Source organism: Sporothrix schenckii (assembly GCF_000961545.1).
Source record: "Sporothrix schenckii 1099-18 chromosome Unknown Cont43, whole genome shotgun sequence".
Taxonomy (NCBI): Eukaryota; Fungi; Ascomycota; class Sordariomycetes; order Ophiostomatales; family Ophiostomataceae; genus Sporothrix; species Sporothrix schenckii.
The window spans coordinates 1,276,355-1,289,439 of NW_015971144.1; the positions used below are offsets into that span (position 1 = coordinate 1,276,355).

Consider the following 13,085-nt stretch of genomic DNA (forward strand, 5'->3'; position numbering starts at 1 on the left):
CACCCTGGTTGAAGTGAACAAAGAGGGGCGCCGAGCTAGGGGGTCCAAGTCGCCCATCACGCAAAATGGCTAAATTAAAAGGAATATTGACAAGGAATCAGAAAGAAAATAGGGCCATCGACGTCACTGGTCACTGGGAGGGCGGGGAGGGGATCATCGAGCTGAAAGGGATAGTTGGCAAAGGAGGGCGAGGGGGAAGAGCAACGATGGAGGGGCAACGAACAAGCAACGAACAAGCCATTCTCTGTCTCGTCATGGTCTAGGTCCTGTTTGCTCATATATTGTCATGTGGGATCCTCATTTCATGCCAGCATGGTGTGCTCTTTGGTCCTCTTTAGGTTCGTCGGCAACAGCTGGCAGCTGTGATGAAAACGTGTGCACTGCCATACGGGCCACCAGTTCGCATTCGATCGTGAGACGGTGCTTTACAACATTTTGGTTGCCATATGCAACTTTATGAACTGAAGGACAGCATTGGATTGCGAACGAGTGACGCAGCATGTCTTGTCCGTGCATTGGCTGTCTGGTAGTGTCCTTTTTCTTACCAGCTTCCAATGTTTCATGGACATTGCGTGTGCATATCTGAAGCTTCATTTCTCTGATGAAAGAGGGGAGCTATGGACCTTCTGAAGAGGCATTGCCAGAGAGGGGTTCTGGTGCTTTTCCTTTTCTAGAACGGTGATCGCAAGAGAGACCATGTCTTACAAGGCCAATACGGCAAAGACTGTATTACAAAATGGATTTATTAATATTAATATTGCGAACTAGGACGAAGTCGACCGCATGGACCCACGGATGATATTTTTGAGAATTCTCCTATGGACAGACAGATCGTATCTTGCACGGGTGGGCCTCGCCTGGTCGAGCTGGATGTCTCCCATGTGGGCAGCATGGCGTAACATTGTGCATTGCAGCTACAGGCCTTGCATACATCGTATTAATTGCGATGTATGTGCGTGTACGGAAAGTAACATGTGCGGCAATACATGCGATGAAATACTATTTCTTTGGGCTGACCACGCTTGAACGGCGGCTCCAGGCACCATTGAAATTTATTCCATTTTGTGCCATATCTGTATGTGGAATTGCTATTGCTCATATGTGCTAACAGTTGTCTAAGGGCCAACGAACTCTCCTTTTGAGCGGACTGACGGCCTGTTTCAAACGCCCGGCCCTACGATAGGCCTTCTCGTTGCGGCTACTCTAGTCCGTAGGCCGCCAGCCGTCGGCCATCCTCTGTTCTGTGTGATCTCTTCTTGTTTTGTTTCCTTCTTGTCTCGTCAACCAGTCGTCAATCTGCAGAACAAAGTAGAAAATACCTCATGTGCTCAAGTGATGCCGAAAGATGACAAGGGGGGGTGGGAAGAGAGGGGGGCGTGTAATGAAAAAAGGAAGCAAAAATATGCTTGTCGATGTTGAAGTTGAGCGCGACAAAGAGGGCGTCGACGCCGAAAAGAAGAGGGGTAATGCACGCTGTCATTTGCAAATGAGACTCAGTGGTGGTGAGAAGGGGCCATTGGCTCTGCTAGCTTGAGTCTACACAACTCCGGAGGAAGCAGAGGAAGCAGAAACAACAGGAACGGCAGAAATGGAAATGTAGCCCGTTTTGGACGAGATCGCGATGGTCTACAGAAAACGGGTCGAACCAAATGGATACTGTGAAACGCCCTTCTGGTGTTTGCACGTGTCATGAACAGCGCGAGTGCGAAAGAGCGTCACACGCAGTGGCTACGTCGCAATCGCCGTTATGCACTGGGGACAAAGGGCCTGACAAACTTAAAGTTTAAAGACGGTCAGTTCTGTAACAAGCGATCGCTGCCAAGGAAAACTGAGAGCGTGGGAGGGACGAAAGGCAATGCAACGCCGCGCCGCGCCCAGATACCAAGCTCAGTGAAATTTGTCCGTTCTTGGCGGAGCGTGGCCTGGCCTCCAGAGCAGATAGACCAGGCGGGCGGGCGGCCTGGGCGGCCTAGAAGCCACGGCTTGGTAGCATTTCCCCTACCACCGACCCATCAAGATCGAGAGCCCGTGGGCCCAGCAAGGGCTACGACGGGATGGACGGGCAGATGAGGGGCAGACCAGTTTGAGCTATGAGGGAGTGAACGAGAACGCGAGAGAATGCGGGATGAACGTCACAGAGGAAATGGACGGGCTTGACGCTTGAGGGACCAAGTGGAGTAGTTGCTTAGCTTGGGAGCTTGTGAGCTTGGTTCCTGTGATTGGCAAATGTGGGAATGGTAGGAATAGTGGGAAACAAGACATCCCATGCTGTCATGTCACTGCATTGTCAGTACAAAGTAATTCGTAGTAGGTCGTCTCTCTGCTTCCTTTTGTGTCGATATGGCGTGATTCGAAGCGCTCCCCCAAACCTGTATGTTTCTGGGCATCGTCTATTGAATCCAAGGAACAGAACCAGGACATGAAGAGACAAAAGAAGTAGCGCCAAGTGCCGATCGATGGCAGTGTAGTTGCAGGAGTGGAAAAAGAAACATGTTCCGGAAAGTGACGAGACGTGATGGACGGTGGAAGACGAGAATCCGGGATAATCGGCTGAGCAGATGAGAGCCTTGGAGGCGATCCCGATCGACCCATGTTCGGCGCATAACTCTCTGTTAGACCAGACTGAAGAAGAAGGTGGGCAGCTTGGGAACAGCGACGGCGTCGGCGAAGATGACAGAAAGGGTGTCGTCAAGTTTGAGAGATAGCGCGTCCGTCCAAAGAGTTGGAAAAAGTAAAGGGGACGAAAAAAGTGGACCAGCCGCAGCACGAGCGGCAAGCGACTAAACCATGTCCAGCTGAAAGTAGAAGAAGGAGGAGGGGAGGGAAAAGAGAAAGAACCAAGGAAGTGCTGGAGGAAAGAACGAGACGAAAACCGAAAACCGAATTTGCCCATCTAGGAAAGAAGCATTGCGTGGCCTCCTGCCCACTAGGGGCTGTGATACTGTGATGCCGGGGGCCGAGATGTGCACAGACTGGGAAAGAGCTGGAGACAGAGAGTAGAGAAGTAGTAGAACGCGAGGAAGGCGCAAGCAGTGTGCGCCGCGAAAGAAAAGGGAACCATCACACACATACAAGCTTGCTATGACGTGAGGAAGGATGTGCCTTACACGCTCCACAGGCACGGTCGCTAGAAACATGGAGATCATAGCTGGCAAGAGCTCTGGACATGCACAGCTTGGCAGTCTTGGCATGCGCTCACAAAGTCGTCGTTGCACGATATCGTCGCTTTGTATCGGTGAAGAGTCTACAGAAACCCATGCTATGCTACAGTAATATACACCATGATCAGCTTATTTATTATCTTCCGGCTGTCCTTCGACTCTCGAATGCCTACAGCTTGTTCGCCGGGGGCCCGGGCAGCGCACCGCTCATGACCACGGGCTCGCCGGCCGCCGTCGTCGCCGCCATCGCCCGCTGCCGCGCAAACCGCGCACCGCCGCGCTGGCCCGTCATGACCAGCTCGCCGCCGCCGCCGTTGCCCCACCACGCGACACCAATGGCGGCGCGCTCGACGTCCATCTCGCCGCTGCCCAGGACCTCCCAGAAGCGGCGCTGGGCCGCCTGCCGCAGGGGGCCGCCCCGCGCATGGGCGTCTTGGATGCACCATATTGTCTCGGCCGCCGTGGTCATCCACTCCTCGAGCACCGGCAGGGCCAGGAAGGGGAGGGCGTCAATGAGCGTGAGCACGAGCGCGCTTTGTTCCGTCACGAGCCCGGCACTGCTGCTCGACGCGAGAGGAGGCTCGCCCGGCGCCTCGCTCGGGTTGGCCGGCAGGGGGACGGTGGCGGCGCCCAGGGCCTTGAAGCGGACCATTTCCAGCAGCGTCTCGGCGAGGTCGGGGTGCGTCGCGTACACGGGGAACGGCGGCGAGAGGATCTGGATGAGCGTTTTGAACGCGAGGCGGAACTGGCGCGCAGAGATGCGCGCGGGGAACGATGCAATGAGGGCCTCGGCGTACACGGGGCCGAGGGCGGCGGCAATGGCAGCGTTGTGTGGGCACGACAGCACAGAGAGCGTGGCGCTGTGTGCCGCCTCAAAGACCTCGACCATGCGCGGCGAGTAGGCAATGTGGGAGGGCAGGGCGGAGACGGTCGCGGGCGCCACGTACGGCAGCGCCGGCTGGATGAGGAGGCGGTCGCAGTCCTCGGCGGGCAGGACGGCCGCAAAGTGCTCGGCGAGGTTGAGGTAGAAGAGGTCGGATGTTAACCGTAGAGGGTCGTCTGTCGTAGCAGTCGTAGCAGGCGGCCGGGCAGCCACCAATTGGCTCAAGAACTCTGCTGCGGCACGCGGATAACGCGCCAGAATGTCAATGGACGCCAGATAGGCAAACTGGTACGCCTGGAAGTGGCCGGCGCCGTCGTGCGACGCCACAAAGTCCAGCCCGTGCAGCACGCGCAGGGACTTGACCGCCAGCTGCGGCGCGACACTGTCCGAGGCCAGCGCGCGGTCCAGCAGGCTGCGTCCGACAATGGCCTGCAGCACGACCGCCGCCGTGTACAAAATCTTCTTGAGGTGCTGCCACAGCAGCGGCCACGTCGTCTGTGCCGTCTCAGCACTGAGGAGCGCCGCTGCCCCTTCTGCTGGTGCGAGGGCGGGCCTATGAAGTATCCGTGCCGCCGTCCAACGCGCGCCGGCCGAGTCCGCCAGGGCCAGCAGCGCGTCGAGCGCCACCAGCACGGCCTGCGGCGATGCCGCACGCTCTACGGCAAACGCCGCCATGGTCGCGAGCGGGCCCGCGCTGGCGACAATCGACAGGGCCTGTTGTGTCTCGCGGCGCCGCAGGTGCTGGAACGACCCCGACGCCTCGGGCCAGTGCAGGCCGCCATTGGGCGGCGGCTGCAGCGACACAAGAGGGTCGCGCGCCACCGCCTCCACGATCCGCCCGCCGTCAAACCCAAACGGTCCGGCCAGCACGTCGGCGATCGCCGGCAGCAGCGCGTCCGTCTGCAGGTTCGCCCGTGCGTGCTCCGACAGCAGGGAAAACGCGTAGTTGAGGCCCATCACCACGGCGTACCGACTCACAGCGTGCTCGGGGTCCTCGGGGTGGTGGTGCTCCGCCAGCGCCAGGTTGGCCGCCGCCACCACGCCCTGCTCCAGGGCCGCCCGCCGGCTGCGCGACAGCGTCTCTTGCGTCTGTGCTTGCTTTTGCGGAGACGTGTTGTCGCCGCCACCCAGCCCCAACAGCACGCCCACCAGCACCAGCAAATGCCGCCAGCGCGGCGACTTGCCGTCGGCGCCCTGGGCCACCGCCCGCGCCCAGTCTTCACTTCCCGGCCGCCGGTCCTCCTTGACGCCCCGCCGGTACGCGGCCGACCCGGCCAGCCCTGCCCGGTGGGCCGCCGCCTCTTCGAGCTCGTGCCGCCGCACGTGCAGGCCGGCCGTGTTGAAGACGCTGACGACGCGGAAGCACGTCTGCGCGGCCGTTTCGGACGAGGCTGTGGCCGCTGGGCCCGCGAGCGGGCCCCAGATGGCCGGGGCCGTCAGAAAGTGCGAGGTCAGGAGCGTGACATTGAGCGGGTTTGTGAGCGTCGTCAGCAGCGAGGTGGTGCTGGCAAAGATGCGGTCGCTGGGTGGTTGCGGATGGTGTGGATGGCCGCCGTCGTGGTACAGCGCGAGCGTCGTCTTGAGCAGCCGCTCGGTCGCCATCGTCGGCTGTTTTGGGCGTGCGCGCAATTGCCGGCAACTAAAGCGAGACGCGTGGGTGTTGTCGTGTTGTCGGATTGCGCTGTGAGGTGGCCACTTTGTCTTGTTGTTGTTTGCTGTGTTGTTGTTTGCTGTGTCGCTCTTTCGGTTTCTGGATGGAGCTGAAATTGGTTGTAGTCATTTGCTAACATGGCAGGTGCGATGCGCGTGCTACCAATCGCTAATCACACTGCCGAGGTATGGGACAAGCGCTGAGTGGAGCCGTCCAGGAATATTAGTCATCAAACCTACCGGGGCGCTAGTCCATATCCGACAATTTGTCAATACGACTGCATTGCGGTGCGAATGCCAATTCGTGCAGCATGGAGTTCATTGGCTTCGGTATACCCTTCTGTTCACGCATCGTGATCTTCAGATTCATCATTTCCGCCTCTTAAAACGAGTCCGGCAAGCAGGTCACATGCAGAACGATTCGACCATGATCTTGAGACCGGCCTGACCTGCTCTATGGCTTGGTCGTATTGCTTGTCAAATCGCACTTGTACTTGGATCTTGAATTTAGGGTCCGGTTGGTAGGCTTTTGGTATTGCAATTTCTTTACTTTGGACGCGCAAAACAGGCCATCTGTTACGGTAGTACGTAAGGGGGCCTTTATTGGCAAGCAGCCGCATGTTAATAGCATGCTTAAAGACACAATTATATGGTACAAGGATCGCTGGCCCCCCGGCAGTCCAACAGCTGCCACACGGAAGGCATGCTCTGCAGACGAGAAAGGACTCATATATGCTCTTCAGCCGCCGATAAGGACCAGTAAAGGAGTCAGCATACAGGGACTGCGCCGATACCGCCCAGACGAGTTAGTTGGGAGGACATCAGAGAGTCCGAAGCGATAGACGCCTGGCGAGCATACCGCAATGCAATGGCGGCAGCGTCTTTTGCGCCACGCTGTCTTCGTGGGATTCACCTCTGAAGTCAAATTTCTCATTCTCTCTCCTTCCGAGGCCGCTTGGGCGTCGGCGTCTCGACAGCTGTGCGGGTCCCATATTCTGATGACGCCAAAAACGGCGTAAGCTTTGCCACTCATAAGCAACAGCGTCATCTGTAATTTTTTGGCGGCTGCGCTGCGATGCGAGCGCTCTTCCGCAACGGGGCTGTGTCTGTTGGTCGCGTTCCTCGTCCTGTGGTCGGGCGTGGTGTTGCAGCGCCGCGCTGTTTGCTGTGCTTGGTCCCGCGCTGCCCGCGTCCACGGTTCGGCAGCTCGTGCTCGTCGTCTGCTGCGCGCTTTCTCTTCCGAGCCTCCGGCTTGCGTGTCGGCTCCGGGGTTTGTCGCTGCGGTCCAACGGCGGCGGCCGGCCCGTCCCTGAGATCCCGCAGCGGTGACGGCGTCTGCGTCCGTTGCCGTCCTGGCTCGTCCGGCCAAGGTGTCGCGGCGGCCGCGTTCGTGCCCCCGCTCAGCCACGCCGCGACCGTGTCCGTGCTCCGGCCCGTGTCGTTTGTCGCCCCCCTGCTGAGCGCCTCGAGTTCCTCGTCGATGGCGCGGTCGAGCAGCGCGATGCGCATCCGCTCGCCTTTGGAGAAGTGGTGCGCCGTCAACCGGCCGGCGCGCACGTCCTCGTACGTGCTGCGCAGTTCGGCCAGCTTCTGCTCCCAGTAGGCCACCGTCTCGAGGTCATCGAGTAGTGGGGGCTTGAAGCGGGTGTCGAAACGAAGGTCGAGGTCGCTGTCGATGAGCACGTAGCCGGCGCCGGCGCCGTCTTCGCCGTCTGCGTCGTGCTCGCGGAAGTGCGTGTCGTATTTCGGAACATACAAGTCTTCGCCGTGCACCACCCACTTCCCAGCCAGTTCGTGGTCCCACAGAGACTCCAGTTGGTTCACACACCGGGATCGCAGCACAAACAGTGACTTTTCCCGCGCTCGCGATTCGGGCGTGTCCTTGACGGGGGGGTTGACTTTCGCTTCTCTGGCAAACACTGCGAAAGCGTGGCTCGTGTCGGCTTTCAGTAGCTCTAGTGTATGCAGCTCCTCGGGTGTGAAACGGGGCTGCACAAGTCCCTCCTTGGCTTCATTCAGCTTGCCGGTCAGCTCCTTGAATTTTGTTTCCCAAAAAGGAAGGTCGGCAAAGTCTGGTGCTGGCAGGCTCCCAGCCCAGGTAAGCTCAAAGTCAATAGCAAGCTCACCGTCGCCCAAAAACAGCGTGCTTCCATCGTAGGTGGCATCGCGGATCACGATGCTGGTCTGGTGCGCGCGAGTATCCGGGCGGGTATCGATGGCAGGGTGGTAGAGGTCTTCGTTGTGCAGAATCCATTGGCCGGGGCGCCCGAGTATTGCAAGAAGAAAGAGCAGGTTGAACACGCCAACCTTTTCATTGCGTATGGCACACCGTTTTCTCTCCAATACTACGCGAAAGACATGGCCGTACTGCTGCTCCAACGATTCGATCGTCTTCAGCTCCTCCGCTGTAAAACGAGGCTGCACAAGTCCCGCCTCGACCTCTTTGATCTTCTCGCCGAGATCGCTGCGTTTTGCCTCCCAGAACGCAACGTCGTTAAAGTCGGGTGCCGGTCCCTTTCCGGCCCAAATGGTGCCTTGCTTTAGGCCTGGAACACTAAGGGGAATCCCTCTATTAGGATCGCGAGAATGCGGCCGCGTGTCGATGTCTGGCCGATATAGGTCTTCGTGGTGTAGTATCCATAGGCCTGGCCACTCGAGGTTCGCAAGGTGTGCCAACTGGTGGCTAACTTCGGTAGCTGCGTGCTTTAGTTGCATATGGTGCCGGCGCTGCGAAAGCATGCGTTCTTGGGAGGTGTGCGCGCGGCTCGCGGCGGCGGCCGGGGTGGAATCGGTCATCGCGATGTCGTTGTCGCAGTTCAAAGAAGGAGAGACGATATCTTGTGTGGGAAGTGGTGGAAGAGGGCGCGCGATGGCAATAAAATGGCCGTCGTGTTTGGGGTGCAGTCGTCGGAAGATGCGGCCACTTCTCGTCGCGTCGCAGTCCCCTCATTTTAAGCGCTCTGCCTCTGTGGCAATTTGGCAGGCGGCCTTGCGGCAAGCCCCGTACCGCCTCGACGGGTTAACGGGCGCCAACCAAATTAGTGCGTGTGGGTCCTTGACAGCGCTTCCAACCCTCGCAACCCTCCAAACCAACCAAATTCATACCAACACGATATAAGAATGTGCAAAACTAGGCTGCAGAGCAGGAGAAACGTTCACAAGTGTGTTCGTTTCAAGGCGGTCTTTTTTCTTTCTATTATTTCTTCCCGCCCCAGACTCTCTTTTTTATTGTTTCTCCTCTCTTCTTGTAGTCTCTTCATTTGTAGTTTCTCTTCTCAGTCTCTCTTCTCAGACTCTCTTCTCACAGATTCTCTTCTCACAGACTCTTTTCACACAGTCTTTCTTCTCGCAGTCTTTTATCTACTGTCTTTTTCCTTGCAGTCAGTCCTCTACACCGCACTTCATCTCCTCGTTTTATACCCTCCGTACTTCTGATTCCGTCCAAGCATCGGTATTCAAACAACACCCGAGTTAGCGGCACAGCAATACTGGGTCTCACAATGGCCGATCACAAGACCATTTTCATTGTAAAGGGGCCCCTAGCGCTCCTTGATGGCGAACATAACAAAAAATTCTTTTCCAGCGAGACACCGCCGACTGAAGACGGCGATGTTACCAGTCAGCATACGGATTCAGTCTACAGAGACCACGGCACGCCTGAGCCTGACAGGTCCCAACCTCTCGTCCTTCGAGTCACTACAGACCACATTCCGAATGACAATGTTCTTGGTTTCGTAATAGGCAGAAATCCGCACAAGTGCGACATCGTGCTCAACGATGCCAGGATCAGCGAGACCCATCTTCATATGCGTCTGAACTTGAAAGCGAACGCCAACACCCTCGTCGTGAAAAACAGGTCGAGACACGGCACCATGGTTCGTTTCTCCTGGAGAGCCAAGTAAAAGTGTTAAAGAGCACCAAGGTGTTGATGAATCTCGAAACGGCAGACATCAGAATTGGCAACGACCTGCACTTTCAAATCCAGCACTTTGACGATCCTGTGGGCTGGAAAAATTATTGCGAGGCGTACGCTCGCAGGGTCGGGGCCTTGGGCATTGCCGGGCTGGGGCTGAGCACGCAGCCGGAAACTACCAATGCTTCCAAGAAGCCGCCTGTGTACATTCTGGATCGCCGGCTGGGGAAGGGAGCAGATGGTGAAGTTTACAGAGCTGTTGAAAGACGCACCGGCGATGTGTACGCCATGAAGCTGTACCACAAGCCCGAGAAAGCGCGGTGGCAAGAGCCAGCGACGTTGCAGCGCCTGAACCACGTACGTTCCGCCTTCCCTTCCGCGTGCACGCGAGATTTCTCCGCACTAACAACGCACGACCCAGGAACACATTGTTCGGTACGTGGCGTACAGCCACGTGTCCGGCCAGTCTCCGCAGCTCATCATGGAATACGTCGAGGGGCCCAATCTCCAAGAATACATGGATCCGCGAAACAACTATGCACCGCTGCGCATGAGCGAGGCCCGCGAAGTGCTGCGGCAGCTGCTCGAGGCATTGGCGTACCTCAACGACAAAAACGTCACACATAGGGACGTCAAGCCCGCCAACATCATCCTGGTGAGCCGCCATCCCATCCATACAAAGCTCGTCGACTTTGGCTATGCCACCGACGTGTCGTCGTTCAAAACCAACTGCGGCACGCCTCTGTACCTCGCGCCCGAGCTCTTTACGCGGCGCGGGGGCTGGTCGTACAAGGTGGACATCTTTGCGATGGCCGTTGTCGCACTCAATCTGCTGGGCATTTCGGTGGACCTCACAAACGCCACCGAACCGCGGGACTACCTCCGCACCGTCCTGCGACAGAGACGGCTGCTCACCGCCACCAACCAGTCCCCCCCAGCACAGTATGACCTCGTCGTCCAGCTGCTTGCGAAGCGTCCTGACGACCGGCCATCGGCACGCAAGTGCCTGGACCACGGGGTTTTCCAGGACAGCTCCGATCCCGACGACGCCCTGGACACCCATGGCCTTGTCCCGGACCTGCAAACGCAGATCTTCCTCACTGGCCGATGGCATGGGGAGGGAGACAACGCATCTGAAATCGCCACCGAAATTGCCGACACCCCCTCTGGCCCGCTCCCCGCTGAAGCAGAAACAGCTTCGGGACCATCGCCGGTGCAAGAGGAGGGCGGTACAGGGCGTGTCCAGCAACGCAACGAGGAAGCCTCCGCCTCTGGCATTGCTGAAGAACTGGGTCCGCGCAGCAGCCGCCACGCTGTGTCGCTTCGCTCGACAGCCAGGCGCAGTGGTCGCCAATCCTCGTCGTCTGTGGCAGAAGGACGGAAGCGCCAGAAGCAGTCGCATGCCGTCGCGTCGCGCGGCGGCCGTCCTACGCGAAGCGCCAGGTCCACGGCGCCGTCGCCGCCTTCCCGTCGGCGCCACCGTGCACCCCGGTCGTCGATAGCGAGTGTGTTGAGCGGCGCTGCGGACCAAGCAAGCTGGGACTACAATTCATCGGGCAACGTTGTCGACACCGACAGCGATCTCCCAGACACGGCTTCGTACGGGAGCGTGCAGCAGCATCAATGGGCTTCGGATGGCGGCCGCCAGGCCCCAGAGCAGACCGGGAACGACGAGGACGAGTCGGGGTTGGACTTGCACGACGGCTGCTGGATGGACCCCATGCATGCCCTGGGCGGTTTTTCCTCTGTCTCTCGACTCGGACAGGATGATGGTGGCCACGCCGCTGCTGTGTCGCAGCCGGCGTCTGACACGACACCGAGCTTTTCGTCGCTGGGGGGACTTGGCTCTCTGCACGGCCAGAACGGCGGCTTTCCTGGTGCTGTCGACACGGAATATGCATTGGGGAGTGCACATGGCAATACCGCTTCTCCACACGGTGATGGATGGTTCCAGTCAATGCCCGGCGCCAGTGCATCTTTGCGGCAGGATGGTGAGCCGACGGAGCGAACGCCAAGAGGAGACGCTGGCGAGAATGTGCTAGAGGGAGCTGGTGGCGAGGATGAGGACGAAATCACCCATTCAGAAGAAGCTGAAGACGAAGAAGTGGAGGAAGAGGCGGAGGAGGAAGCTGCTGATGATGACGAAATCAACGGCAACGATAATGGCCATGTTGATGACGGCGACCACGACCACGACGATGCTGCCAATGATGACGATTATGATGAAGGAAGCAACGAAGAACACGAAAATGACGAGTACGGCGAAGATTCGAGAGTGGAAGAACTGCCAGGCAGCGAGGCGCGAGCCACCAGCAGACCCATTCGGCGCAGGAAATCAACGTCGTAAGTTATTTCCGTTTCTGCATGTCGTACATTTCAGCACACAGCTCTCATGGACACCAACTAACCATGTCACTCTTTGGCTTATAAAGACAGCTCAATAGACAGCTGCTCGAGACAGAATACCTATGGAATCCTCGACCCAGCAATGCTGATTACATTCGTATTCTGCAGACAGTCTCGATGGACAAGAAACAGCTGCAGGTAGGACATGCCGCCAAGTCCGTCTATTTTTCTTTCTCTACCTTGTGTCGGTTACTGATTTTCTCGATCCAGGTGTGGTTCCAAAACCGACGACAGCGCGACCGGCGCGTTGCAGGCACCATGGACGCTGCGGTGCTCAATGGCGCCGGTCCGGCAGGGCTGCCGCATCAGGGCCCCTTGGAGGCACCGCGAGTCCGTGCGGACGCGGTGGATGGCTGGTTGAATTTCGCCGACATTTGCACGGCGGCTCAGACAGACGTTGCCACGCGCAGCACCTGTTTGCGGCTCCTCTCCGGCCACGGCGTAGTGTCTCAGCGGCACGGCCAGCCGTGGATTCCCTTTGAAGACGGCTGGTTCCTCTGCCAGAGGCTGGACCTGGATCCTGCGCCGCTTGTCATGCCCGGTCTGCCTGCGCCAGAAGAGCCACCCAATGTCTTGAAAAACTACCTCTTTCTGTCTGCGCCGCTACCGCCCGCGTACAACGTCTTGTGGTGGAATGAAAAGGCAATACCCTACCGGCCCCAGGCCCAGACGGTCAATGCAACTCGGCTCGTGCTGGCCATGGGCCTGCAGAGAAATGTTGTTCAGAACTGGCTCGCGAAACGGACGGTCGTAAGGACGTACGTCAGGGGAAACAACACGGTGCAAGGCACCTACCTAGGACTGAACGACGCACTTCAGCTCTGTATGAGCAAAACGTTGGATGTGTATCCGGTGCAGATCATTGCAGGAGAGTGCGGTATAGTGCTCGATGATTTGGCTGCCGCGACGGGAGGCTGACGAAAAGGAAGCAGTTTAACAGTGAAGAGCTCTATATAGTCACTAGCGGGTCATTTTTGATGACAATCTAAAATTTATAGACAGAAAGCATCTAAATCATGCTCACAATACGCAGCACAAATATTTACCTTACGGTCTCCCACCGCTCTTTGTC

General features: G+C 58.0%; 3 protein-coding genes across 3 annotated transcripts; 1 reads left to right on the top strand and 2 right to left on the bottom strand.

The window, feature by feature from the left end:
* Positions 1-3,330: 3,330 nt before the first annotated feature.
* On the bottom strand, positions 3,331-5,646 carry SPSK_02271 (peroxisomal membrane protein Pex17; the record flags this gene model as incomplete). Its single annotated transcript, XM_016729143.1, has 1 exon — positions 3,331-5,646. One exon carries the CDS (start codon positions 5,644-5,646, stop codon positions 3,331-3,333), a length of 2,316 nt encoding a protein of 771 aa, XP_016589138.1.
* A 1,092-nt stretch (positions 5,647-6,738) lies between these two features.
* SPSK_02394 (uncharacterized protein) lies at positions 6,739-8,490 on the bottom strand (the record flags this gene model as incomplete). The annotated part of the gene is made up of 1 exon (XM_016729266.1): positions 6,739-8,490. The coding sequence occupies one exon, from the start codon at positions 8,488-8,490 to the stop codon at positions 6,739-6,741; it is 1,752 nt and encodes a 583-aa protein (XP_016589139.1).
* Positions 8,491-9,194: 704 nt separating this feature from the next.
* Positions 9,195-12,931, top strand: SPSK_02170 (uncharacterized protein; the record flags this gene model as incomplete). Its single annotated transcript, XM_016729046.1, has 5 exons — positions 9,195-9,569; positions 9,608-9,964; positions 10,029-11,950; positions 12,052-12,151; positions 12,224-12,931. 5 exons carry the CDS (start codon positions 9,195-9,197, stop codon positions 12,929-12,931), a joined length of 3,462 nt encoding a protein of 1,153 aa, XP_016589140.1.
* Positions 12,932-13,085: the final 154 nt, after the last annotated feature.